Here is a 25,073-nt window from a genome sequence, read left to right as displayed (position 1 = left end):
CCCAAACTGAAGCTCAGTGCTTTCCTACATCTCCTCTGCCTCCTCCTTGAAGGGGGAAAGTAGCAGGTTGGAAGTTGGGGCCGATACAGCCTTGTGGTGGGCATGTATCAGTTTTCAACCGATTTTCACCTGAACCTGTTTCTCATGCTTGGAAACACCCTACCACAAACCTAGGAAGAAGGTAGAGCTCACCTCCCACCACGTTAAAGACCAGACACTTGCTTTCCCAGCATCCCCCTTGCAGGCAGGTGACTAGAGGCCTCAGCTGGGAACATCTCGGTCTGGAGCAGAGGGAAGGGGAGTGAACCTTTGGCAGTGGAGCTGACATCTTCACAGTGACTCTGGTTCTGCAGTAGGACCTGGAGTGCTTCTCACTGCTCTGACTTTATCCCTCACTCCTTTTTGGAGCTTCTCTCCAGCCTTCTTAGTGTTTCTGTGAGCCAAATAGTTCAGTATTCTTTCTGCTTTTATCAGCTAGAATCACTGTTTGGGCATTAAATTAGGATTTATTCATGTGACAACTGGGACTCTGCAGTGCTCCCTCACTCTCTGGGCCAGGCCAACCATCCTGGTAGCTACAGCCTTCATCTAACCACCACCAGAGAAGCACGTTTTATGCATTTCTTCCCTCCGAACTACATCATCTCCCCCCAACCAGGAGGCATCAAGCAGTAAGTCTTAGTCTCTAACTCCACCTCTTCCTTTCAGGCTGCCTTTTGCTATTATTTTTTGCCCCCCAGCAGCACAAGGGATCCTAGTTCCCAGACCAGGGATGGAACCCGTGTCCCTGGAATTGGAGTCGCTCTGTCCCTAAACACTGGACCATCAGAAAGTTCCTAACGCTGCTGCTTAGATGTCAGTCCCTCCCATGTCCTGTGTTGCTGTGATTTATCTAGGTTCCCAACGTCCCCTGTCTGTGATTAACCCATCTTCCTGATTCTTAGGATTTATAGATTATCAACTATAGACAATTACCCTCTCCTTCCGGAACTCGATTTGTGTCACATCTCCTCATTCCATCCTCCAACTTCTGTAACGTCTTTTCCTTAGTTTCCATTTCTCTGTCCCTGGGCTCCATCTGTGTAGTTTCTTCACATCTACTTGCATTTCATCTTCCTTTCTAGGTGTGCCTCCTCTGCTGAAGTTTCCAATGTCAGTGTATTTTTCATTAAACAAAAAATTTTAATCAAACCAATTCTGTCCTTTTTGATACTTTTTCATCAGTCACCGTTCTTTAAACATAAATAAGACATTTTATATTTTTGTATTTTACATTTCCAACATCTCAGACTTCGCTGGTCTGATTCTGTTGCCTGTTGTTCCTAATGACTTGTTTATGCGTTTTTTTTTTTCCTTTTGTGCCTTGTTTTCAGTGTAAGCTCATATTCCTTGAAATTTTATCTGAAGGAATTCCTTGAAGTCTGGGTTTAAAGTACAATCCTCAAGAAAGAAATGCATTTTGGGAATTCCCTGGTGATCCAGGGGCTAAGACTCCACTCTCCCTAGTTCAAGCTGCCCAGGAAACTAGATTCTGCATATTGCAACTAAGAATCCGCACGCTGAAACAAAGATCCTGTGAACCACAACCAAGACCCAGCACAACCAAAATAAGTGAATATTTTTTTAAGAGAGGAATGCATTTGCTTCTGCCAGGTATACCTGGAAGCACTCCCAACCAGAAACCACTTTAAACTGAATTGTAGCGTGAAGATATTCCAGTCCACAAGCAGTATGAATTCTCCACCCAAACAGTACTGAGAGCCAGCTGCGCTTACCTATCACCAGGGACACTTTCTGTCCCCGCCTCCTACCTCCCCTTGTATCCAAAACCAAAGCTAAGAAGATGAGTTGTGGGATTGGGTCCTGCTTTGAATGACGGTGTCATCTGTTGGGCTGAAGGAGGAAGGGCTCTGATCTGAGTTCCCACTTTGTAGGAGGCTTAGGTTTACTGCCTACCCACATGTGGCCCCTGAAACAGTAGTTCTAGGCCACCTACAAAAGCAGCAGGATAAAAAGATGAGAGACAGGAGTGTTTATGAACTGCTCCTGCATAAAGTCGCAGTCCTGGGAGCCACTCAGACTCTGGCCTTCAACCAGCCTCAAGGTCCTTTTCCTTCTGTATCAGAATCACTAAGGCAAGGATGGGAGGACATGAGGACAATGACCCAGATCCAAGCAGACGAAGTGTGGCATGGCAGAAGGCTCAGCTGCTCTTCCTTTTCAGCCCTCAGGCCGTCCAAAAGGCTTCGAGTCATCTCTGAGCCAGTCAAGTTCCAAGGCAGCTGTGACCCTCACCGTTGAATGGGAAAGAACCAGAACAGGCCAAGCCCAAAAGTGTCCCCACAGATGCACTTCTCACTGGGGCAGCAGCAGAGCTGAGCACAGTTCCTTACTACTCTTTGCTCAAAGGGAGATGTCGTCTGTCCTTGCCTGCATTTCGGCGCCTCTTTCGACTCAAGAAGCTCTCTAGCTTCTTGCTTCGTTTCAGCTCCTTAAACTTCTCAGCCAGGACCAACTGGCGCTGCTCAGCTAGAGGACAAGGAGAAAGAAAGTCAGTAAACAGAGAACAAAGTCTCCCTGCCTCCCCTTGCCCCAGGTCAGTAACTCTCAACCACTACGCAGGGATATGTGACTCGTCAGGGGTTCACTGGTGTCTAAAAGCAAGATGACTTCCGCAACTCCACTCTTTCTCAATTCAACGAACTATGAGCTCCTTCTCTGTGCCCAACCCAACATATGAAGGGGCGTGGCAAAGATAAGTGACACTCCCTGCCCACAGTCTCATTAGGGATATGAGAATGGTTACAAACGACTCCCTACTACTACTATTTCTACTTTCCTCTAAATTACCATGGGATCCAGCCTTCAAGCCTCCCTTAGGAGCTCCAGGACCCCCAGTACAGCATCCAGTCACTATGGCCACCCAATCTCTGTCCCTGTGACTCGCAGGTCGTAGCTGTGCCCCACTCACATTTCTTCAGGAAGTATGGCCGGTGGCCCTGCTGGGCCTGAGCCCGCCGCTCCTGCTTCAGGGCCAGGCGCAGCTCCTGCTGCCGCTTTCGTTCCTTCTGGGCCATTTCTTGCTGCTCCTGAGGAGCCGAGATGAGAGGGGTGAGACAGGTGAACAGCAGGGACTGTGAATCACCTCCCACCCCATACTCTGACCTGCTCACCATTCGCTGAAGCAGGTGCTGTAGTTTCTCATGCTCCTCCCCTGAACGGTGCTTCTTCAGCTGCTTTTTCACCAGCTCCACATTGGAAAATGAGTATGATGGTTAGCAGTCTGTAAATGTTAGCTGAAACTCTGTGCCAAGCATCATTCTAAGAGGTTCACATATGTTAACTCACATTAACACTATGAAATGGGAACTATTAGCTTTTTGTGATAAGGGAACTGAATTGAAAAGAGGTTAAGTATCTTGCCAATGATTACACAACTAGCAAACTGATTCACCCTGCTCCCCTCTGCCTCTCTAACCTGTGCTCCAGTCCCTCCTGGAATCCGCACAAACCGCCTCACGCTACTCACCTCTTTCTCTCTGGCTCGGATGTCATCTAGGAATTGATACGTTTTATCGAACACCTCAGGATTATACTCCCCTGACAGATCATCAAAGCGGGGGTCCCGGGCTACCTTTGGAGAGAACAGAGAATGTAAGAGAACTGTTACGTCTCCTTTCCCTGAGAAAATGCTCACTGCCTCCGCCTCACCTTCTTACTGATGGGGACAACCTGACGCAAAAATGGCACCCGGACCTTGGCTGACATTTCCAGAGGCCTATGGAGAAAGTGAAGGGCAGGTCAAGGGAACTCCAGTCTCGTTAAAGGCCTCCCACCTGCCACCCAAGAAAGCAGACACCTACTCAAGTAGGTGTCTTTCCCCCCAATTCCCGGGAAAGGCCTTGCTCCTCACCTGTGCTTATCTGCGACACATCCTTTTTGGACAGGTGGTCTAGAACTCTGCTTCTTAGTGCTGCTTCCTGTTACCAGTTGTTTGTAGGCTTTAGTCCCCACTTGGCTTTGCAATTCCAACAGCTCCTCAAATGACATGTGAGACGTGTCTGTGAAAGGATGGCGGGGGGACTGCAACTCAGCTCAGCATCTGCCACTGCTGCAGAGACATCGCCCCATGCTCTTTCCTTAGGTAAGTGACCCTTTCCAATATCCCCTTCAGACCGATCGCTGCAGGCTCCAAGCAACACAGGTTGTAACAGTGCTCCACTGACACCTAATGCCCCAACTATTCCAGCTATCTGGGGCCTCACCTTGCTAAGGAAGGTGTACATGTAAGGCTGGAGATGGACTAACCCACAGTCTCTTTGTTTTCCCCTTCTTTTTTAAATTTCTCTTTCACAGGTTTTCCCACAGAGACCTCTGTCTCTGTTCGTGGCTCAGCTACCCGTATTCTGGTTCAGTGTACGCTCAGCATCTCACCTCAGTGCTCTAGCCTCCTTACCGCTCGCCCAACCACCAGTCTCACTGCTTTCAAAGCTCTCTCTCAAGTTCAGCCTCAGTTGTTGGTGTTCAGCCGCTAAGTCATGTCTGACTCTTTACAACCCCATGGGTTGCAGCATGCCAGGCCTGTCTGTCTGTTTCTCGGAGTTTGCCCAAGTTTATGTTCACTGAACATGGGAGAGATGCCTAAAAGGCAAATCTGGGATGGCGGTAAATTGGCAGACTGGGATTGACATATCCACACTATTATACAGAAAAGAGATAACTAGTAAGGACCAACTGTACAGCACAGGGGAACTCTTGTCAATACTCTGTAATGACCCACACAGAAAAGAATCCAAAAAAGTGGATATAGGTATAACTGATTCACTCTGCTATACCCCTAAAACACAGTATTGCAAATCAACTATACTCCAATAAAAACTGTTTTTTAAAAAAGGAAGGAAACTACTAGAGACATGAAGTTTTCACTTTAACTTCTTTAAATAATAAAAGTTTTCTCTTTCCAAAAAAAAAGAAACAAATTAATCTTAACACTCCCACCTCATTTCCACATACATATTTTTTAGATCACTTACTCCAGACTCCGTACTCCCCAATGGCTTCCATCTTACTCAAGAGTAAAAGCTTTGGGTTTGTAATAGCATGAAGATCCCATGTGACCTATTCCATTTTGTCTCTGATCTCTTCTACTATCTCTTTCCTACTCCTCTCCAGTCAACTGGCCTCCAAGCAGTTCCTAAGCAAACAGGTATATTCCCATCTCAGTTCCTCTGCACCTGACTTTGCCTCTGCCTGTAACACTTACACCAGCTGTATTGCTTGCTCCCTTACCTCCTTCGCAGGGTTTCTCAAATGCCACCTATCCAGTGAGGCCTTCTGTGATTACTTAACACCATAACCCTTCCCGTTTTCTCTTCAAAGCTCTTATCACCTTTCTCAAAACTGTAGTATAATTCACATACCATAAAACTTATCCTTTAAAAATATGCAATTCCTTAGGTCTCCGTGCCTTTTTTTTTTTAACCCCCAAAAAGTAAGCTTCATGAGAGCAGTTTTGGACTGCTTTATTCACTGTTGTATCTCCAGCATCTACTGTGCCTGCGTACAAGAGATGTTCAATAACGTCGGCGAAATTTATTGAATCTTTACCTAAGCCTTCCCCAATAATCAATGCCCTTCTGACTCTGCTTTGGAACATAAGTTTTCTCCCCGCGAAAAACCCTCTTTGCCCTTTAAAAAACTGCTCAGGGTGTCCTAACTCAGTATCCTCTCACTCCCCACTTTCTAGGGCGTTGGGGGGCGCTCCCGGTGTCTCCGTCTTTCAGACAACTTGGCAGTCTCGGGGTGAGCCCGCACCAGACGCGGGGCCCCTCTCCCGGCCCTCAGCGCTTCCCCCTGTCCCAGCACCGTGCCCTCACCATTGCGCAGACTCCCGTCATCCTCTCCGCCATCCTGAGCCTCGCTGGGAGACGCTGCAACCGCGCCGCCACAGGAGCTTGCTCTCGGCATGGCTTCAGCGGTGTATAGAAAACTAATGGCGTTACTTCCGCCACACAGGCTCCCGCCCCGCCCCTTCCGGAAGGCTTGGCGTCAGCAGCGCAGGCGGGGCCGAGCGGGTTGCTGGTGGGCGGCCGGGGTACCCTCCATGGGCGACCCGTCGACCAAACGTCGCCACCTTTTTGTCGCAAGACGCTGCACTCCACACCGGAGAAACTCCAGCCAGGTCGTGATGGTATTTGGTTTCCTAATGCTCTTGGCTGAGAAGCCAGAGCCTCAGCACCCTGCCCCCACTGTAAACTCCTGCCATCCCGGTCGTATTCCACAAAAAAGAGATCACACGTTTGGAGACTTTTAATTCATTTGTATAAAATTTGAGCTGGCTGAGAGTGTCAGGGTACAGCAACAGCTCAAGGAAGGATGGGATTATCTGCTGGTCCTCGCCTCCCCAGGTCAGGGAGAAGGAGATTTCATGCCAACAGCTGCAACTCCTCTCAGCTCGCAATCAATGCCCATGGCTCAAGCAGAGGGGAACAGGTGGAAAAGGGAGTGGGGAGGGGAAGCTCCTGAGGCTCACACACTGCTTGCTTCTCCCTCCTTCCCATTCCCGTCACTTCCCAGCAGCCTGTGGCTGACCTGGGGCAGAGCAGAACCCAGGAGCAGTTGGAGGGAGGTGAATGGGACAGAGCACCAAGGGGAAGGGGCCCTCGGCCCAAGGAGGAAGGGACCTAGCCCTTCCTGCTACAGCTCCCCACTAAGTTCACAGCACAGAAAACACCTCTAGTCCAACAACTCCAAGTGGAGGTATACCAAGTCCAAGGTCTAAAGGGGCAGGCGGGGGAAGAGATGGGCAAGGGCAGTGAAGACAACAGCAGGCTCAGGAAGGAAGGTGGCAGAGACATCCTCCTACCCATGGGAGGAGACGATGGGGCGACTGATATTGCTGTTGGTGGTCATGGCATTCAGCTCCCACCTGGAAGGCCAAAATTGACAGGCAGAAAGGAGAGAAGGGGGAGCCTCCACCCCCAAATCCAGAATTGCTCAAACAGAGCAATGAACACACCAGTCCCTTCAACTCTCTAAAGCTCAGCCACCCACAGCCACCTCTTCCTTACAGCCCTGTTAGGTTTAACAATCAGGTCCCACGCACCACCAAATCCACCACCACCACCCACTCATCCACCTGCAAGCTCCTGTGAACTTCCTGTTTTTGTTTATATATCGATAGTCTTATGCCCAACACCTGGAGAAAACCATCTGTGTATACATCTCAATGAAACTTCCCAACCTACCTTTCCTCCTCTGCTCAGATCCAACCAGGAAGCCCCTCCTCCCACCAGGAATGCCAGGTTTTGTTCTCAACTCCCATCCTCTTAAAGACCCACCCCCCCACCATATTAAAATTCAGTTCCTCTCTTTTTGACAATGGTCATTCTACAAAATTTCACCAAGTACCTCCTTATACCAAGGCTGCAGTCTACTTGGTATTAGGCACTTGAGACATGTGTGAATCCTGGGCCAACCTGGGACCCACCTGTTCAGCCTTGTATCCTCTATCACCTGAGTATCAATACTGAATACTGAATACACAGAACCTCAGCAAGAGGAATTAAACTGAACTGATACAGGGAGAGGAAAGTGTCACAAAATGACCCAGAAGAGTACAATTATATACAAAGTAGCTTCTGGTGCTTGATTTTAGACCTACGAATTCAGAACTAGGAAGGGAAGTGGGAAAAAGGGAAGTGGCTAGAAAAAACCGCCCTTATTTCTGGAATTAATGTGATCCAGAGACTCCTAAACTTGTCTTTTCTCTTCAGTTCTAAGATTTAATCAAACTTTTTCAGCACATTAACAGAAATAATTGTATAAGCTCAGGTCTCAGGAAGTGATGCTTCTGAGCTTGGTTTGAAAACTGGATTTTTTTTTTTTCACGCTCATTTATTCAGCTGACAGTTTTATTATATTTCCTTCCAGCACCCTCTCCACAAGTAGACTACAGAACAAAATCTTCTCTCTCCTCCACACTTAGACTGAGTCAATCAGGTCATGCCTGTGCTGCCCTCTCATCCTCAACTAATCCCTCCCTTCCAACCATTCACTGTACCTGATGTCATGGGGCAAACAGGACTGGTCCAGGTTGTACTGAATCACAGCCAGTTTGCACAGAGTCTTCAGACTAGGGCCTTTAAAGGAGGAGTTACGGGAGAGGGAGATGGTCAAAGCCAAGGAAAGGGTCCCGTCCTGGATATCACCATCCAAAGACAGGGACCCTGATGGCAGAAGCACTTTGGGAATAAGTGTACTTACTGAAGTCCAAAATGTGTAAGTCAGAATGATCTATGAGGTCGAATTCATCTCCCAGGCCTTCCTCTGGAGACGGACTGTAGGATCAAACAGAGAAATGACGAGCGGAGCAAAGGCTACCCCCGAGACTCTCTTGCTCAAATTAGGCACTCCCACTCTCTCCCGTGGGAGTCGTTTGACTCCCAAGGGCTCCGGCCCTCCCTTCTCTCCTCCTGACCTGGTGCCCCCAAACAGGACAATCTTGTCCCCAACAATACAGCAGCACTGGCGCCGGCGGGGACACGGCCCCTTCCCCTTCGGTTCAATCTTCTTCCAGGTAAACGACACTGAAGAGAAGTTTAAATGGAGGTTCAGTACCTGCTCATCCAGATATCCTCTCCACTGCACCCCTCACCTACTCAGGATTATGCTTTTCTTTTACACCCCGCCTCCATGGCACCCTGTTCCCTCCCCATTAAAGGCAGTGCTCTTTACCAGGGTTAAACTTCCAGAGGTCATGGAAGTGCCGGTTCAGCCTTGCGTTATAGCCACCAAAAATGTACAGCTCCCCATTGTAGCCAACTGGAAGGAGAGAGGTGTGTCAATAGTGTGGGAACAATGCGGGGGAACAGGGACTCAGCAAGGACCTGACAGACACTCACAGGCTGAGTGGCTCCGGCGTCCCTCGGGTAGCACTGGGGTGGGTGGACAGTCCAGCCAGGCCTCAGTCCTCGTGTCAAAGACACGGATGCGGTTGCAGTAAATCTCATTGTTGGAATGGAATGGCCCAAAACGGTCAGCCCGGCCCCCAAAGACATACATGTGACTGCCCAGCATTGTGGCCGAGTGGAAGTCCCTCCAGCGTGCAGGGTTGCCCTGGGCAGGAGCAAAGATGGCACGGAGAGAGGGTCAGCTTTCAGTTTGAGCTCCCTATGGTTTCTTAAATTGAGGATGGGTGTCTGGAAGAGAGGAAAATGGGCAGACCTTTGTACAGATCAAGGTCCATGTCATGGTGCTGGTATCCAGCTTGTGGATGTCATTGGAAAAACAGTCGGCCTGACAGGGACGAGAAAAGAAGTGAAGGAAAGAATAAAAGAGAGGGGCAGGGGTCACTCCCCAACCCTCCAAGCCCCTCACCTCAGAACCTGCAAGCAAACCAAAGCCTCCCATTCCACCACCTTCAATTCCCCTTCTTCCTCCTCATTCCCACCCTAAACCTCTGGTTGCTTCCAAACCTACCAGCTGCTCGTAGCCCCCAAAAATGTACATGGTCTTGCCCAGGACACAAGCCGAATGTCCATCCCGGGCCCCAGGAACCGTTCCTGACACTCGGGGTGTTGACCACTTGTGAGTATCTGAAGAGGGCAGAGGGCGGGCCCGGTAAGCAAGCTGACACTCCCTCCTAGACTCCAGGGCACCTTACTCCCAGCCCCCTCAGCACACACCCTTCCCAGGCCCCCTGAGGCACCATCTGGCAGAACACAGCCACTCTGAGACCCATACTCACTGACATCAAAGGCATAGAGCACATTGCAGGCCCCTTCGGTGTCATTCCGCCCGCCCCAAAGGAAGACTGTGTCATCGATGAGGACGGTTGAGTGTCCATACCGCATGTAGGGTACCACGGGAGCCTGCCCGCGGGCGGCGGGCCTCACCGGGGGCAGCTTTGTCCAACGCAAGGACACTGTGGGCACAGCTCTGCTCAGCCCTGGGCACCTCCCTTCAGGCCGTACACCTTTTCCCCAACCACGTTGGTTTCCCCCACCCTCTGGCCGTAGGGACCACCATCAAACCTCATTCAGCCACCCACCGCTCTCCCTGATGTGGGCACCCACCGCCCACTGCCCTCCCTGATGTGGGTACCCAGGGACAGTCCCTGAATTCACTTACCTGCGTTGAAAATGTGCACATCAATCTGACGCAGAGTCTCATAGTCTTCACCTGAGCAGTAACCCCCGAAGGAGTACACCCGGTGCCCCACGGCCACTGCAGCATGGTTCACCCTGCGGGGCCCGCCCTCCAGGTGCACTGTCCACCGTAACATCCCCTGGGCCTCTGGTTACAGCAACATGCCCCCCCGGCACGGCCTGCTGCCTCTGCTACCTGCACACAAGTTGGGGCCACAGGCTCCTCAGGAGGGGCCTTTGCCTGGCTCACCGTGACTCTGCCCCAGACTAGCCCTTGCCTGTAAGTGTCACCCTGGTGGCCCTCCCACACCACCCCCCTGCAGCTCAGGTGGCTGGCTCTGCCCCAGGGGAGCCGCTGAGGTCAGGGAGCTAGCCCTGGCCCTGTGTTCTCCAACAGCGAAGGGTGGGGCCGCTCTGACCTGCCTAACAGCTCAGACTGCTGAGCTAGGGCTCAGCATGGTCGCCCCTCCCCACGGAGGCTGTACCCTGTCCCTGGCCTGGCCCAAGCTCTAAGCCCCCTTCCCAGGTCAGTGAGTTCTCGTCTCTCTGGCCCTGCTCTGCTTACTGCCACCTCTCTAAGAATCTCTGTGCTCTCTGAGGTGGGGAGAGGGATCTCAAAATACTCAGAGTTATTAATAGCCCAGCCAGCCCCAGACTGTCCATTGAAAGCTGGCACGAGTGCCTCCACGCAGAAAAGCTTTTAGGCTTTTAGAGTGGAACGGTCCCTCGATCCAGGATGGGGTGGGATCGATCCAGGACAGGGACCTCCATGGATGGCTAGCCCCTCTTTGGGGGCGCTTGTCAAGCTAAGCAGTTGTCATCGAGGTCACCTGGGGCCCCTCACGGGCACGAGGAGTCCCTTTGACAGCTGTACCTGGTATCCTGCCAAGAACTTAAGCCAGAAAGGTATGTGTCTGCTGGGGACTGAGGCGTGGGGGTGGGGAGGAGGCGTTTTCTCCTCTTGCCATTTGCCCAACCTGCCCATTGTGATAGAGAACAAGCTGTTTTCCAGCAGTTCTTCTCCTACTCGGGTCCCTGAAAGGGGAGAGGGGTAGGATTGTGCAGTGGAAAGGTAAAGGAAAGCAAAAATGCCCTTGGCCAGGACAAGAAAAAGACCCAGGCACGAGAGGTCATGGTCTCTTAAAGACAACCCGCCAACCTAGTGATAATGGGTACATTTGAAGGCTCTATCAGGCAGGTCTCCTATAGCTGTTATTGCCTTCACTGGCAGGCACCTGATAGGTTTGGGTGGATCATCTCTCCCTGTTCAAGAAGCCCTGGCAGAGGGAAGTGCCAGGCAGAACCTCAGGCACACAAAAAGCTCAAGTATGGCCAGCCCTCGTAAGAAAGACATATGGGCTTCAGCTGGCTTGCCAGTCCTCCACCCCTACCCAACCTCCCTCAACCCCCAACCCCACGCTTTAAATAGCTACTCTGCCAAACCTGAAATAGCCCCAGCAGGAAACCACTCTCACTTCATTACTCTGTCCTCAATCCAAAAGCTCTTGGATCTGAGCTTATGGGGACAGATAGGAAGGAGGTTGACGGGCTTAAGAATGGGAGACCTTCATCTTCCCTCATAGACTCCACCTTCCCCTTCAGCTAGATCAAGGTAGAGCATTCAGAAGGCAAGAGAGAAGCAATTCCGTGCAAAGGTGGAGGAAAAACCCCATGGCTTCTCCTCCAAAAAAACAACTCAAGCTCAGGGACAACAAGCCCCCAGGGTCTCAGAGGCTCCTCTTATTCCCGGTCTCTCCCATCCTCCATCACTGCCGCATTCTCAAGCATCTTCAATCTCCTCATGAACCTGCCCCCCCGCCCCCCGCCTTCCTATTCTCGTGCAATTTTCATTCCCAGTTTCTGGCCCTTCTTGATCTCCTGAGAGCTTTGCATTTTTTTTCCCCTTTCTTCCTTCCCCCACAACTCCAAGCTCCACCGTGACAGCCCTTCATTTTTGCTCTTCCATTAAGGGGGAAAAAGGCTAATATTCACTGACCCCTTTCTGCCTGAGATATTCCTCCCTGTATATGACGCTATCCCTGTCGCCTTCCAGTCATCCCAACCTCCCCTCCCCCACAACGCCAGACACCCCCGCCCTTTTCTTCCATTATCCTCAGCCTCCCTGTTCCCTTCATAACCCGATCTTCTTCCCAATTTCCTTCAGGGCCTCCTCCAGCTACCAGGTGTCCCCCACGGGTTCCTCACCACCCTCCCCGAGCCCTTCTCTCCCCATTAACACTTTCCTTTCCCATCATCCCCCAGCTCCCTCCCAGCCCCCACCGCAGCAGGTGAGCTGCTTCTTGGCCCCTCCCCCAAGACCCCAGCGCTAGGCAGGGGCGTCTCCAGCCCCTACAAATTTCTTTGTCCCTCAGCCCACCCCGGGCTACCTGCCAGGCCGGGCCGGGGCGGGGCCGCGGGTCCTCGCGCTGCCTGCAGCCTAGAACCCGTTGCGCGCCAACCGACGACTCCGTCCCCAACGAGATAAACACAGCCAGGCTGTGTCCTTCCGGCGGGCAGCTGGATGCGCACGTGCAGTCCGAGCTGAGTGCTCGAAGCGTACCGGGACTTGTAGTCCACGGGATTCCGGTGGGCCTGGAGCTGCCGAAGAGTGGGCAGGAGCCGGAGGAGGTGGTGCGCAGATACGTGTCAAAGATCCCGGACTTTACTGGGTAATGTAGTCCTGGGTCTGGGAGAAGGTGGTGGAGGCGGGGCAAGGGGCGGGCTCTTCGTCCAAGCTCCCGTCAATCACGAGCGTGGGGCGGGGCTGGAGGTCTGGGCACCCGCCCCCACCCGCACGTCCTGCCCCGCCGGAAGTGAAGGTGCGGGTTGGGTCGCGGGCTCTGAGCGGGTAAGGCGCGCGGAAACACCACTGCGGAGAATCGGTGGGGAGGTTGGGGAACGCCGCAACTCGGGCCATTTGAAGGGAGCCCCAGGGGCCCGAAGAGCGTTTGTCAGGCGGTACAGAGGGGAAGCCCTTGGAGGGGAGAGAAGGGGACGGGTATGCCTAGTCCGAGGTATCTTGTTCGGCGACCCGGAGTTCCTAAGTGAATTGGGGGGAGGGGGCGTTCTCGAAGGGGTGTCTTTTGAGAGGTGGTATGGCCTCCGGTTGGGCTGCTGTTTAAGAATTGGCAGAGAAAGGCGGGTGGGCCTCGATTAGGAATGAGTGGTTTTAAGAAGTGAGGGGCCAGGACAGGCTGGGTGGTATGAAGTGCAGGAAACTCGAGGCGTTTAAATGTTTGTGGACTTTAGCAGGAGACCACCAGGAGCTGGTTGAGAGGCTGAAAGTGGATTTAATTTCATCCGACCCGTGTTCTCCTGCCTCCCTGTTCTTGCAGCCCCTGCCCGATGGCAACAGTAGTTCTAGGGGGCGACACCATGGGTCCTGAACGTATCTTCCCCAATCAGACTGAGGAACTGGGGCCACATCAGGGCCCCACGGAAGGCACTGGGGATTGGAGCAGTGAGGAACCAGAGGAAGAACAAGAGGAAACGGGGGCAGGACCAGCTGGCTACTCCTACCAGCCTCTGAACCAAGATCCTGAACAAGAGGAGGTGGAACTGGCACCAGTGGGGGATGGAGAAGATGTAGTTGCTGATATCCAGGATCGGATCCAGGTATGTGGGAGAGGCATTGTTCATGAGCAGGTGGAGCAGGAGTCCCTGAAGAACTGACCCTGAACTGTCTTCTTGGGTTCTGCAGGCCCTGGGGCTTCATTTGCCGGACCCACCAGTAGAAAGTGAGGACGAAGATGAGCAGGGAGCTACAGCATTGAACAACCACAGCTCTATTCCCATGGACCCAGGTAAAAGAGATCATTCTTTTACTCTGGCATAATTATGGAAGAAGGGGACTGGTTAATGCCAATAGAGGGAAGTCCCAGAGGAACATCCTGCTCCTAAAAGAATAGTTTGTAATCTAAGATTTTGCGGACTTCAGAATCCAAGTGAGATGCTATTCTTTTTAGACTGCCAGGATGGGCAGGCTTCCTTAGGAATAACTGGACAGATTCAGTGACCTTACTAGTCCAGAATCTGAGTTGATTCAACGAATGGGGAGGGGAGCTGGTCCCATCGTTCCTACCCACTAACTGGTCTCTGCCTGTGATTTCAGAACATGTAGAGCTGGTGAAAAGGACAATGGCTGGTATAAGCCTGCCTGCACCAGGGGTTCCTGCCTGGGCTCGCGAGCTATCAGATGCCCAGTGGGAAGACGTGGTACAGAAGGCCCTCCAAGCCCGGCAGGCCGCCCCTGCCTGGAAGTGACCACCCTGAGAGCTGCCCTAACTCCCTGCATTCCAGGCCAGAACCAGCACAGGACTGAACATATCCTGGTGTCACATTCATCTCCATCCTCCCCAGCTCCCCTCCACATCAAGGCAAATCAGACTTCTCAGAGACCCACTTTATTCAGTTCTGTACATATGGGGACATCGGCCCAAGCCCAACCCACCGTAGCATGTATCACTCTGTGGAGAATAAAGCACCCTATGTACACAGCCAAAAGCTGCACTGCCTGTGCCCTCGGAACCTGGGTCTGGCCCTCCCCAGCCCCTCACCCCTCCAAGGTACCTGAAAGGGACAAATGAGGACCTGCCCAGCATCAACACAAACAAGGAAATAAATAGGTGTTGGGGGGAGCCATGCTTGGAGCACTGCTCCCTGCTTCCTTCTTCTTGGCTTTGGGGACCAACAGCACAGGAAAGCAGTCAGCCCCGGGGTGGTCCCTTCCATGTCAGTGATCCCAGGGTTGCTGCTCACCGGAGAGGGGGCATAGGGTCCGGCGTCTGTTCATCCCCTTCTCTCGGTCCCTTTGGGCCCTCTATTCATCAGCTGTGGTCCAGAGCCTATGCTTTTCTCCTTTTGCCCTCCCACATTGTCTTGGTCAGGCAAGGGGTAAGAGGAAATAATGCAGCCCCATCAGCCTGCACGCCTCTGGGTCTGGGGGCCTATTTGGGCCATTGAGGGTTGGCTCCCCACCGGCTAATTCACTCCAGGGGCCAGTGGGGCTTGACAGAACTTTGGTGAGAATCGTCTCCTGCTGCCCCCTACAGACTTGCAGGGGAGGGAGACGAGGAGGGGGCACCTGGGGCTGAGGGGGAGAGGAGCGTATTAATTTCTGTGTGTATTTCTCAGAGCAGCCTCAGGTAGCTGTGGGGTGAGGAGCAGGAGGGGGCCAGGCATCCCCATGTCACTCTCAGAGCGCCGAGCACCGCCGTGCCCAGCCTGTCTGTACTAGGCGCAGGGAGGCATGAACACCTTTGGGGGAGAAGAGGGGCCACTCTCTGGGTGCCCCTGCTTCCAGGGCCGCGTCCCCCCCTCCCCAGAGCAGAGAGGCCCTGCCTTGCCCCAAGTCAACCAGTGGGGAGCAGAGGGTGGAGGAGGGCTGGGGCAGTGTCCCAGGGCCGAGTGGGCCGTTGCCCTGCTGTGGGAGGTGAGGAGGTCAGAGGGCCTCCTGGCTGGCAGTTAGGAACTCTTCCGCCCGCTTGTGCGCCTCCAGCGCCTTGATGGTGTACACGTCCTGGGGCAGCTCGGACTTCCGCCGGAGCAGCACTTTCTCCTTCTTGATGTCCTTCAGCATCTGTGTGTGCGTGTGCAGAGGGTGGGGGATGACGACCGAGTACCCCGAGTAACCCCACCGTCTTCCTCCCCTTAGTCCCCGGCTCTGCGGCTCCAGCCTCCTCTCCCTCCCAGGGCCGGCTTGTCTTTGTGCTCCCCGCTCCTACCTGCACGGCCTCTGTCTCCACCGTCCTCTTCAGAAGCTGGATGTCCTCTGCCGTGGGGGTCTCGGTCTCCATCGAGTACACGGGAGGCAGAGGGGGAGGCGCTCGGAACATGGGATACTGGGAGGAAAGGAGGCAGACAAGTGGCCACCCGGGTGGTGTGTGGCCCTGTCCGCTTCCCTGCCCTCCTCAAACGTCCCTCCCCCACCCCCAGCGGGGACCTCTCAGTGCAGGGCGATGGCAGAACCAGCTCACCTGGGGATTAAGTCGGGCCAACTCCTCAATCTTTTGCCACATCTCTTCTCTCTCCTTCATGCGAAACCTGCCCCTAGGGAGGAAGCAAAGACAAGATTTGGATGGGCTTGAGAGAGAAGCCCGGGGGCTGGTGTGGGAGAGAAACACCCCCCAGGAGAGACTCACTTCTGCTTCTCAGCCTTGTACTGTTGCGTACAGTCATCAAACAGCTTCTGATTCATCTCCATAAACAGCTTCAGGGCATTGTAGATCAGCCCGTGGATTGTCCTGCGGCCAGGAAGAAAGATGAGGTAGATTAGAGGAGGCACTACCCTTACTGTGCCAGGGCCTCAATTCACTCTCCCAGAGCTCTCACTCTGCCGAGAGCTTTCCAGCGGACTCCTCCCATCCCATCAGCCTCTGCAGCTATAAGCTCATTGCTCTGGACAGATCATGTGACTCGAGACTGGCATTTCAGGCCCTTTACAAATATGGGTCTGCCTGTCCATCCTTGCCTGAACCATGCACTCCAAGAGCCCACTCTTCCCCATTACTTCTCATTTGTCCACCCAGCATTAATGGCCTCCCACACACTTGCTTTTAGCAGGAAAGCTTTTTTACAACACTAGGATTTAATACATTCTAAGAGGATCACATCAGCTTCTCACAACATGGAATTAACTCTCCAAAGCTGCAGAATATCTGACCTCAAGAAGAGATGCAATAGAGGCCACTAATCTGGTGCTGGATGGCACAGATCTCCCATGTGGGTATCTTTTCTCCCCAGTCCCTCAAGGCCCTGTTAATATACAGTGGGTGCCAGCCCCGGCTTGCTGAGGGACCAGGTGAGACCACTGGCTCTTGAGTCCATCCCCACCCTCCCATATTCCAAAACCAGATCCTCACTGCCCAGCGCCACCCCAGTTCCCTACTTGTTCCAGTGGCTCTTGGAGTTCCTGTAGAGCGCAGGGAACATGATGGGCAGGACTCTGGCGGCGTTGTCACTTATCAGGCTCATGATGTATTCATTGTTCCAGTAATAGAGGGCACGCTCCGCCACCTGGTGGGGACCAGCAGGACTCAGTGGGGACATGGCTCACTAGGCTGAAGCCCTGCCTCGGTTTTCTGGGAGGCCGGGGCTGGGATTTTCTGGGCCTGGGTCTCACCTGGAAATGGGGGCTGGAAACACACTTGGCAAGCTGGCGGAAGAGAGGCTCCATCACTTTACTGAACTCTGAAGGCTCAATGACGTCCAGGATCTCCTCTAGTTCATTCAGAAACATCACTTCCTTGGGACTGTGGGTCTTGGGCCAGAACTTGAGGAGGCCTACAATCACCTGTGAGAGGAGGAGGACCTGGAATGAAACTCGCCCTCAACCCCCTCCTGCTTCTCCAGGAAGCCTTCCTGCCCTCTCCCCGCCAACCCTGGTGGGCGCGAGGTGGCCTTGGCTAAGTACTGGTATTTCTCCAGCTTGGATCTGGGTGCACAAAGGTTTTTCCTGCTCCTTCAGAGAGGAAACCATGTCACCTGTTGGGTTACATCCCTTCTGGGAACCTGCTTCTGGCGCTGCTCAAAAGGTACCCATTGGCAAGGACTGATGACGAGGAGAGATGGAACCTGGGCCCGGGGGGTAGTTACCGGCTCGGTGAGGCTGCTCTCCTTCTCCAGGAACTGCACCACGCAGTATGCCAGCTGCGGGAGGTTGAGGGAAAAAGGAGGTGACATCAGGGCTCAGAAGGTCACAGAGATCAGTAACAGAGACCAGACCTCAGAACAGAAGGGGAGGCAGAGAGGAATCCCGCCCTCATTCCCTCTGCAGCCAGAATGCTTCCCCCTCCCTCTTGTCTCTGCCCCCAGGGCCAGCAAACACCAGGAGGAAGGCAGCTTACCTGAGGGTGGTAGACACTCAGGGACTTGACCTTGTGAAGGGGAAGAAGGACCCGGATCAGGAACATTTTGTGCTCTTCCTTCAGGGGCAAGGCAAAGCCATTGATGATGCTGGGAGGGAAAGGAGGGTTGTTAGGACCAAAGGGCCATGTCCAAGCTCAAGGCACCTGCTACCCCTGCCCGACCTTGTCCAGACCTGTGTGCCCCCGCCCCGCCTCTCACCTGCCCAGGATCTCCAGGAGCTCAGCAATCCCATTGTGATGCTCTGTCTCGTAGATGAACCTGAGGGAGGAACAGAGGCTCTCTTGATAACCCCCAACACCCCTCCGCCCTTCTGCAAGTCCCACCTACCGCCCTTCTCCCACCTCCACCTTAGTGGGGGGCTTGCTTTGCTCCTGAGCCCCGGCTCCTGGCCTCACCTGTAGAAGATGTGGTTGATCTGCCTACGGATATAAGCCCGGAGCCCCAAAAACTTGCCATAGATGCGATGCAAGATGGTCTTGAGGAAGTCCCGCTCTCGAGGGTCCTCACTGTCAAACAGGTCCAGGAGCTGGGAGCAGGCAGGAGGAGAAGCAGCAGTGAGGCCGGAGTTGGGGGAAGGCCGGGGCTGGGGTGACCTGGGTCCTGGCCAGGGGAAGCCCAGAGGTTCTCTGAGGCCGAAGAGGGCATGTGGGGCCAAGCCCCTGGGAAGAGTGATTCTATGCTACTGCTGTCCCCCCGGTGATGTCTGGGTATGCACCCTGCATACCCCACTGGGGGGTGGGGGGGGTGGTGAGCAGTAACTCTGCTGCTTTTGTGTTTTCTTCCATTATGCTGGAAGCTTCTATGAACACAGGTTTGTTTAGACCCCCAAGTCAGTCTGCAGTAGACACAGCTGAACCCCAATACAGTACCGATATTCAGCAGCAGCAGCTGGGATGAGTCGGGACGAGGGGCTAGACCTGATGGACTGGAGGGGGGGAGGCGGCAACCTCAGGGACTCACAGCAAGGACAAACTTTTGGTCAATGTATTTCTTGGCTATGTTTGGCTGGAAGTCAGGAGACTCGAGGAAACGTAAGAAAAACTCATAGACGAGCTGCGGGGGGAAAGGAATAGCGCTTAGGGGCATTCCCCCAGGACTGCGAGCGCCCCCTTGCTGCAGGGCACCCCACTGCCCACAGCTAGGCCCCGGCCCCCCTGGCCCTGGTACCTGGAGATGCGGCCAGGCAGCCTCCAGGGTGGGCTCATCTTCCTCGGGGTCAAACTCGGCCCCGGTGGGATTCGATGAAGGGGGCAGCGTCCGAAAGAGGTTCACTGAAAACTGAGGGGTAGGGAGGGCCCAGGTGAGAGCTCCGTCTGCGCTCCTCCGGGGCCCCTGCCCTGCCTGCCTTCCCCTTCCCCAGCGCCCACCATGGTGACGGCCTCAGGGTAGATGGCCTCGGTGACGACATCGCGGCTGTGGGTGATGTACTCCACCATTTCGTTCAGTCCCGCCCGCTTCACCTCCTTGAATTTGAGGTCACTGAGTGGGTCTGACACGAAGTCGAAGAGGACGCAGCACTGGCGCAGCTTCTGGATAAACAGCTCCTCCCGCTCCTGTGTGGGCGAGTCTGGGGCGGGGAGGGGGGCCGTGGTCAGGTCTCCTCCCTGGTCCTTCACTGCGCTGCCCTGCTCGCCTTGCAGGGCCTTCCCCTCCCGCTTCCTGCTGCCATCCTGCTCCCCTGGCACCCCAGGGCAATCCGCCTCACATTCTCTAGAATGTCCACCCCCCAAATACCCCCAAACTGCCATTCTGCCGATGCCCACTGTCCCCTCGGCCTGATCCCCAGCCCCCCTGACCTTCCCCGAGTACCTTTCAGGGCAGGAAGCTTCTGCAGCTCCCGGTTCTTGCTGAGGTTGAAGCGGGAGGAGCTCTGTCGTCGCTCCTTCTTGACAATCTGGGGGCCCCCCGAGTACTTGATCTTGCTGAGCTGCGTGGGGGGCGGCGTGCTGTTGCTGGGACGCTTGTTGGATGATGGCGGCTGGGGTTGTGGCTGGGGCTGGGGCTGCGGCTGCGGCTGGGCCTGGTCAAACGAGCAATTCACTGAAGTCCACTCGCCAAGCTCTGCTTCCCACTCCTGCCCTGCTCCATTGCCCACCTCCAGCCACCTCCACGACAAACCCCCCGGCCCCACGTCCATTTATGCCTCTACAGGCCTGAGCAGCAAACAGCTGCTTCCTGCCCCAAAGGAGCCAAGGCCAGAGTCACAGGCAACTTCAGACTGTGGCCCTGGAAGGGAGTGAGTGGCCTAGAAGCCATGTCACCCAAAGTGATGTCCACTGCCTGTGCACAAAGAGCCTTCAGAACACTCACTCGTGTTCTTCAAGAGCTAAAGCTAACTGACAGACTGATGGTGACAGAAGTGAGACCCGTGGCTCTCCTGCCAGGGCGGAGATGCCAGTGGTGTGCGCGTACCGGGGAGGGGAGGGGGATGTGGGAAGTGACTGAGAAGGTGCATGAGGAACCTTTTGATTAATGGAAACATTCTGTATCTTGACTGGATCAGGGAGGTGGTTCATAGCACAAACATAGGTAAAAATTCATCAAGCAGTATGCTGGAGATTACCGGATTTTATCATTTACCGAATATGTGACATTCTCTAGTTAAAAGTTAAAGAAATTCCTTCTAGTAGTTTAACTTCTAGAAATGCAGTTTAAGAAAAATTCTAAATAGGGACTTCCCTGGTGGTCCAGTGGCTAAGACTACACACTCCTAATGCAGGGGGCCTGGGTTCTATCCCTGGTCAGGGAACTAGATCCCACAAGGCACAACTAAGCACAGCCACATAAATAAAAAATTTTAAAGGGCGTGGAAATTTTAAAAATTGAAAAATCCTAAATATAAAAAAAGGTTTAGTGGGAAAATACTTTTTATGGTCATATAATGGCAAATACATAAATGAATACATGGAAATCACAGAGTTAAAATTATGTTTATGAAAACTATGTACTCAGTGTAATCATACGTGGTTCAGCTGTGAAAAATATTTACACAGTCATAGTAATTTACCCAAAATGGATGGTAAGTATTTTGAGAGGAGGGGAAAATTGGGCACAGAGGTATAAGACACTGGGGCCTTAACTTTCCACATTCGGAAGTCAAGAGATAGCTGAACCTCGAAAACTTTTTTTAAAAAGCAGTAAAAAAGTTATTTGGAGTAGAAAAGTCAACCTCCAAGGAAAGAGTTAGGAGTTGAATGTGGCTGCCACAACAGGACAACAAAGACCAGGGACAGGGCTGCCCTGCTCATTATAAGCCCAAGAGCGCTATCTGGGACTCCCTGGCAGTCCAGTGGTTAAGACACTGTGCTTCCAATGCAGGGGGTACAGGTTCAAACCCTGGTCAGGGAACTAACATCCCACATGCCACACAACGTGGCCAGAAAATTTTTTTAATGAAAAATATACATACATATATAAACAGTACACTATCTGGCTTTCTGAACTATTACCATATTGATAAAAATTAAAAAGCCTAAAACTATAGAATGAGAGAAAACTGCTCCCTACTGCTCCCTATGCTAAGTTAAATAAGCAGAATGCAAACCTGTATATACAAAATGAGCTCACCTACTTTAGAGCACATGCACAGAACCCAAAACCCAGGTAAGAAAGAGAAGAACAAGTACACTGTGTTCATGACTATCTCCTGTGACAGCAGAATTAGACATGACTGTTTCCTACTCTTCTAACTTTTTTTTTTACAGGCTGACACTGCTTTTATAAGACAGCTAATTTCCTAAAGCTGTTTCTTTACTTCCTTCTGGACACGGGAATCAGAGCCCCATGAAGCCCATTTTCAGAAGCACGCACCCAGGTGGTCTGCGGGGCTGGGAGAGGGGAGACTCAGCCTCAGGACAGCCCCTGCCCCCACCAGAGAAGAGACTGTGGGGGGACCATGGGAGTGAGGTCACGTCCGGTTGGGGACCCACTCCACAGGAAAGCTGTGCTCCTGTCCTCACACCTGCCATCCCTGCCTCCTCTGCAGCCCCCTCCACAAACTTGCACTTCATAAAATAAGAATGGGGGGAATTCCCTGGTGGTCCAGTGGTCAGGACTCCAAGCTTCCTGCCCTTCCATTGCAGGGGCCACGGGTTCGATCCCTGGTTGAGGAACTAAGATCCTACATGTAGCACAGCCAAAAAAACGAACGAACAAAAAACAATTTTTTTAAATTAAACTTAAAAAAAAAAAGAACAGGAGAATATGAAATTCTCTGCAATAAGGGGGAAGGAGGAAGACACACACTATGCTTTGTGTGCTCTTGAATTTTTTATAAAAACAATGTCTCAAGCTTGTGACCTATCTCAGGATCAGAGGCAGAAGACAAGCGCTGGGTACAGCCTGGGCAGGCGGTGAGTCCAGTGTAGCTCACGACCGCTTCAGCCATCTGGCCCTCTCCTCCACCTGAAATGAACCCCAGACACCAATCTGACCAGGGGAACCCAAAGAAGTGGGGCAAGAGCGGCCACCAAATGCCTCACTTGCCAGGACTACACCAAGCCAGCGTGATCTTGGTTAGAGAGTGCAAGGCACCCTGGAGTCTGGGGTCTCTCTTCCTGTGCATGGAGGACAGATCACACATCGGTGGAGGATTGGGGAGAGAGGCAGAAGGTCAGCGGGGCCAGAGCCTGGTGTGCCTCGGACTTTCCCCGCTTCAGGCTTCCATTTCTCTGTTGCAGGAACAGCCAAATCCTTATCTGCGGAGCTTGATGGTCAAGAGCACAGACTTTGGTCTGACCCCTGATTGTACTGTTTATTAGCTGGGTAATCTTCAGGACCATCACAGACGGTCAATACTGAAATCAGACTGATTATATTCTTTGCAGCTGAAGGTAGAGAAGCTCTATACAGTCAGCAAAAACAAGACCTGCAGCTGCCTGGCTCAGATCATGAACTCCGAAGTGCAAAATGCAGGCTTAAATTGAAGAAAGTAAGGGAAACAACTAGACCATTCCGATATGACCTAAATCAAATCCCTTACGATTATACAGTGGCGGTGAGGAATAGACTCAGTGGATGATATCTGGTAGACAGAGTGCCTGAAAAACTATGGATGGAGGTTGGTAACATGGTACAGGGGGTGGTGACAAACCATCTCAAGAAAAAGAAATGCAAGCAGGCAAAGTGGTTGTCTGAGGAGGCCTTACAAATAGCTGAGGAAAGAAGAGAAGCCAAAGGCAAAGGAGATAGGGAAAGATACACTCAACTGAGTGCAGAGTTCCAGAGAACAGCAAGGAGAAATAAGAAAGCCTTCTTAAGTGAATAATGCAAAGAAACAGAGGGAAACAAGAGAATGGGAAAGACTCGAGATATCTTCAAGAAAATTGGAGATACCAAGGGAACATTTCATGCAAAGACGAGCACAATAAAGGACAGAACTATAAGGACTGAACAGAAGCAGAAGAGATTAAGAAGAGGTGGCAAGAATACATAGAAGAACTATACAAAAAAGGTCTTACTGACCCAGATAACCAAGTTGGTGTGGCCACTCACCTAGAGCTGGACATCCTGGACTGTGAAGTCAAGTGGGCCTTAGGAAGCATTAGTACAAACAAAGCAAGTGGAGGTGATGGAATTCCAGCTGATGTATTTCAAATCCTAAAAGATGATGCTGTGCAAGTACTGCAGTCAATATGCCAGTAAATTTGGAAAACTCAGCAGTGGCCACAGGACTGGAAAAGGTCAGTTTTCATTCTAATCTCAAAGAAAGGCAATGTCAAAGAATGTTCAAACTACCATACAATTACACTCATTTCACATGCTAGGAAGGTTGATGCTCAAAATACTTCAAGCTGGGCTTCAACAGTACATGAACCGAGAACTTCCAGATGTTCAAGCTGGATTTAGAAAAGGCAGAGGAACCAGAGATCAAATTGCCAACATTACTAGATCATATAAAAAGCAAAGGAATTCAAAACAAAATATCTACTTCTGCTTCGTTGACTACACTAAAGCCTTTGACTGTGTGCATGCATACATGCTCAGTCCCTTTAGTCATATACTTAAGACCATATGGATTGTAGCCCACCAGCCTCCTCAGTCCATGGGATTCTCCAGGCAAGAATACTAGTTTGGGTTGCCATGCCCTTTTCCAGGGGATCTTTCTGACCCAGGGATAGAAGCCATGTCTCAGTATTGCAGGTGGATTCTTTACTGACTGAGTCACCAAGGAAGCCCTTTCACTGTGTGGATCACAACAAACTGTGGAAAATTCTTAAAGAGATGGGAGGGACTTTCTTGGTAGTCCAGTGGCTAGACTCCATGCTCCCAACACAAGGGGCCTGGGTTCAATCCCTGGTCAGGGAACTAGATCCCACATGCCGCAACTAAGAGTTTGAATGTCAAAACTCACAGGGCAGCCAAATAAATAAATACTCTTTAAAAAAATAATAATAATAAAATAAAGAGATGGGAATACCAGATCCCCTTACCTGCCTCCTGAGAAACCTGTATACAGGTCAAGAAGCAACAGTTAGAACTGGACATGGAACAACGGACTGGTTCCAAATTGGGAAAGGAGTACATCAGGGCTCTATATTGTCACCCTGCTTATTTAACTTATATGCAGAGTACATCATGTGAAATGCCCGGCTAGATGACTCACAAGCTGGAATCAAGACTGCCAGGAGAAGTATCAACAATCTCAGACATGCAGATGATACCACTCTATTGACAGAAAGCAAGGAGAGACTGAAGAACCTCTCGATGTGGGTGAAAGATGAAAGTAAAAAAGCTGGTTCAAAACTCAGCATTCAAAAAACTAATTTCATGGCATCTGGTCCCACCACTTCATGGCAAATAGATGAGGAAACAGTGGAAACAGTGACAGATTTTATTTTCTTGGGCTCCAAAATCACTGTGGGTGGATTGCAGCCATGAAATTAAAAGACGCTTACTCCTTGGAAGAAAAGCTATGACAAACCAAGACAGCCTATTAAAAAGCACAGACATCATTTTGCTGACAAAGGTGCATCTAGTCAAAGCTATGGTTTTTCCAGTAGTCATGTATGGACGTGAGAGTTGGATCATAAAGAAGGCTGAGCACTGACAAATTCATGC

At 52.0% G+C, this 25,073-nt stretch overlaps 3 protein-coding genes across 8 annotated transcripts in view; 1 reads left to right on the top strand and 2 right to left on the bottom strand.

Annotated features, from left to right (window-relative positions):
- Positions 1–1,265: 1,265 nt before the first annotated feature.
- On the bottom strand, positions 1,266–12,663 carry KLHDC3 (kelch domain containing 3). 3 transcript variants are annotated; one of them, XM_027524573.1, is made up of 15 exons: positions 12,536–12,648; positions 10,132–10,344; positions 9,749–9,925; positions 9,481–9,596; positions 9,226–9,297; positions 8,904–9,117; positions 8,737–8,823; positions 8,480–8,588; positions 8,266–8,339; positions 3,914–4,061; positions 3,712–3,778; positions 3,530–3,634; positions 3,174–3,248; positions 2,972–3,089; positions 1,342–2,529 (listed from the first exon to the last, which is right to left on the bottom strand). In XM_027524573.1, the coding sequence occupies exons 2-15, from the start codon at positions 10,283–10,285 to the stop codon at positions 2,393–2,395; spliced, it is 1,653 nt and encodes a 550-aa protein (XP_027380374.1). In that variant the 5' UTR covers positions 10,286–10,344; positions 12,536–12,648; the 3' UTR covers positions 1,342–2,392. The 3 variants fall into 3 exon arrangements, with proteins under 3 accessions (XP_027380373.1, XP_027380374.1, XP_027380372.1); XM_027524571.1 differs by lacking the exons at positions 1,342–2,529; positions 2,972–3,089; positions 3,174–3,248; ... (1 more) ...; positions 3,712–3,778; positions 3,914–4,061 and adding exons at positions 6,295–6,928; positions 8,063–8,141 and having other exon boundaries at positions 12,536–12,663; XM_027524572.1 differs by lacking the exons at positions 8,266–8,339; positions 8,480–8,588; positions 8,737–8,823; ... (4 more) ...; positions 10,132–10,344; positions 12,536–12,648 and adding an exon at positions 5,877–6,820 and having other exon boundaries at positions 1,266–2,529.
- Positions 10,800–14,644, top strand: MEA1 (male-enhanced antigen 1). 4 transcript variants are annotated; one of them, XM_027524577.1, is made up of 5 exons: positions 10,800–11,054; positions 12,521–12,817; positions 13,484–13,763; positions 13,849–13,951; positions 14,260–14,644. In XM_027524577.1, the coding sequence occupies exons 3-5, from the start codon at positions 13,494–13,496 to the stop codon at positions 14,409–14,411; spliced, it is 525 nt and encodes a 174-aa protein (XP_027380378.1). In that variant the 5' UTR covers positions 10,800–11,054; positions 12,521–12,817; positions 13,484–13,493; the 3' UTR covers positions 14,412–14,644. The 4 variants fall into 4 exon arrangements, with proteins under 4 accessions (XP_027380378.1, XP_027380376.1, XP_027380379.1 ...); XM_027524575.1 differs by lacking the exons at positions 10,800–11,054; positions 12,521–12,817 and adding an exon at positions 12,890–12,996; XM_027524578.1 differs by lacking the exons at positions 10,800–11,054; positions 12,521–12,817 and adding an exon at positions 12,950–12,996 and having other exon boundaries at positions 13,398–13,763.
- PPP2R5D (protein phosphatase 2 regulatory subunit B'delta) overlaps positions 14,535–25,073 on the bottom strand; it is a 23,296-nt gene continuing 12,757 nt past the window's right edge. Inside the window, exons 3-16 of the mRNA XM_027524570.1 lie at positions 19,824–20,034; positions 19,382–19,581; positions 19,182–19,292; positions 18,975–19,067; positions 18,410–18,540; positions 18,213–18,272; positions 17,993–18,101; positions 17,742–17,795; positions 17,269–17,439; positions 17,035–17,162; positions 16,289–16,390; positions 16,124–16,196; positions 15,872–15,988; positions 14,535–15,726 (exon numbers count right to left, since the gene is read on the bottom strand). Coding sequence (XP_027380371.1) covers positions 15,589–15,726; positions 15,872–15,988; positions 16,124–16,196; positions 16,289–16,390; positions 17,035–17,162; positions 17,269–17,439; positions 17,742–17,795; positions 17,993–18,101; positions 18,213–18,272; positions 18,410–18,540; positions 18,975–19,067; positions 19,182–19,292; positions 19,382–19,581; positions 19,824–20,034 — 1,698 coding nt within the window. The 3' untranslated portion in view covers positions 14,535–15,588. The remainder of the gene's footprint in view (positions 15,727–15,871; positions 15,989–16,123; positions 16,197–16,288; positions 16,391–17,034; positions 17,163–17,268; positions 17,440–17,741; positions 17,796–17,992; positions 18,102–18,212; positions 18,273–18,409; positions 18,541–18,974; positions 19,068–19,181; positions 19,293–19,381; positions 19,582–19,823; positions 20,035–25,073) is intronic.

The sequence above is a fragment of the Bos indicus x Bos taurus genome, chromosome 23 (assembly GCF_003369695.1).
Source record: "Bos indicus x Bos taurus breed Angus x Brahman F1 hybrid chromosome 23, Bos_hybrid_MaternalHap_v2.0, whole genome shotgun sequence".
Taxonomy (NCBI): Eukaryota; Metazoa; Chordata; class Mammalia; order Artiodactyla; family Bovidae; genus Bos; species Bos indicus x Bos taurus.
This window is presented reverse-complemented; position numbering and strand designations above follow the sequence as displayed.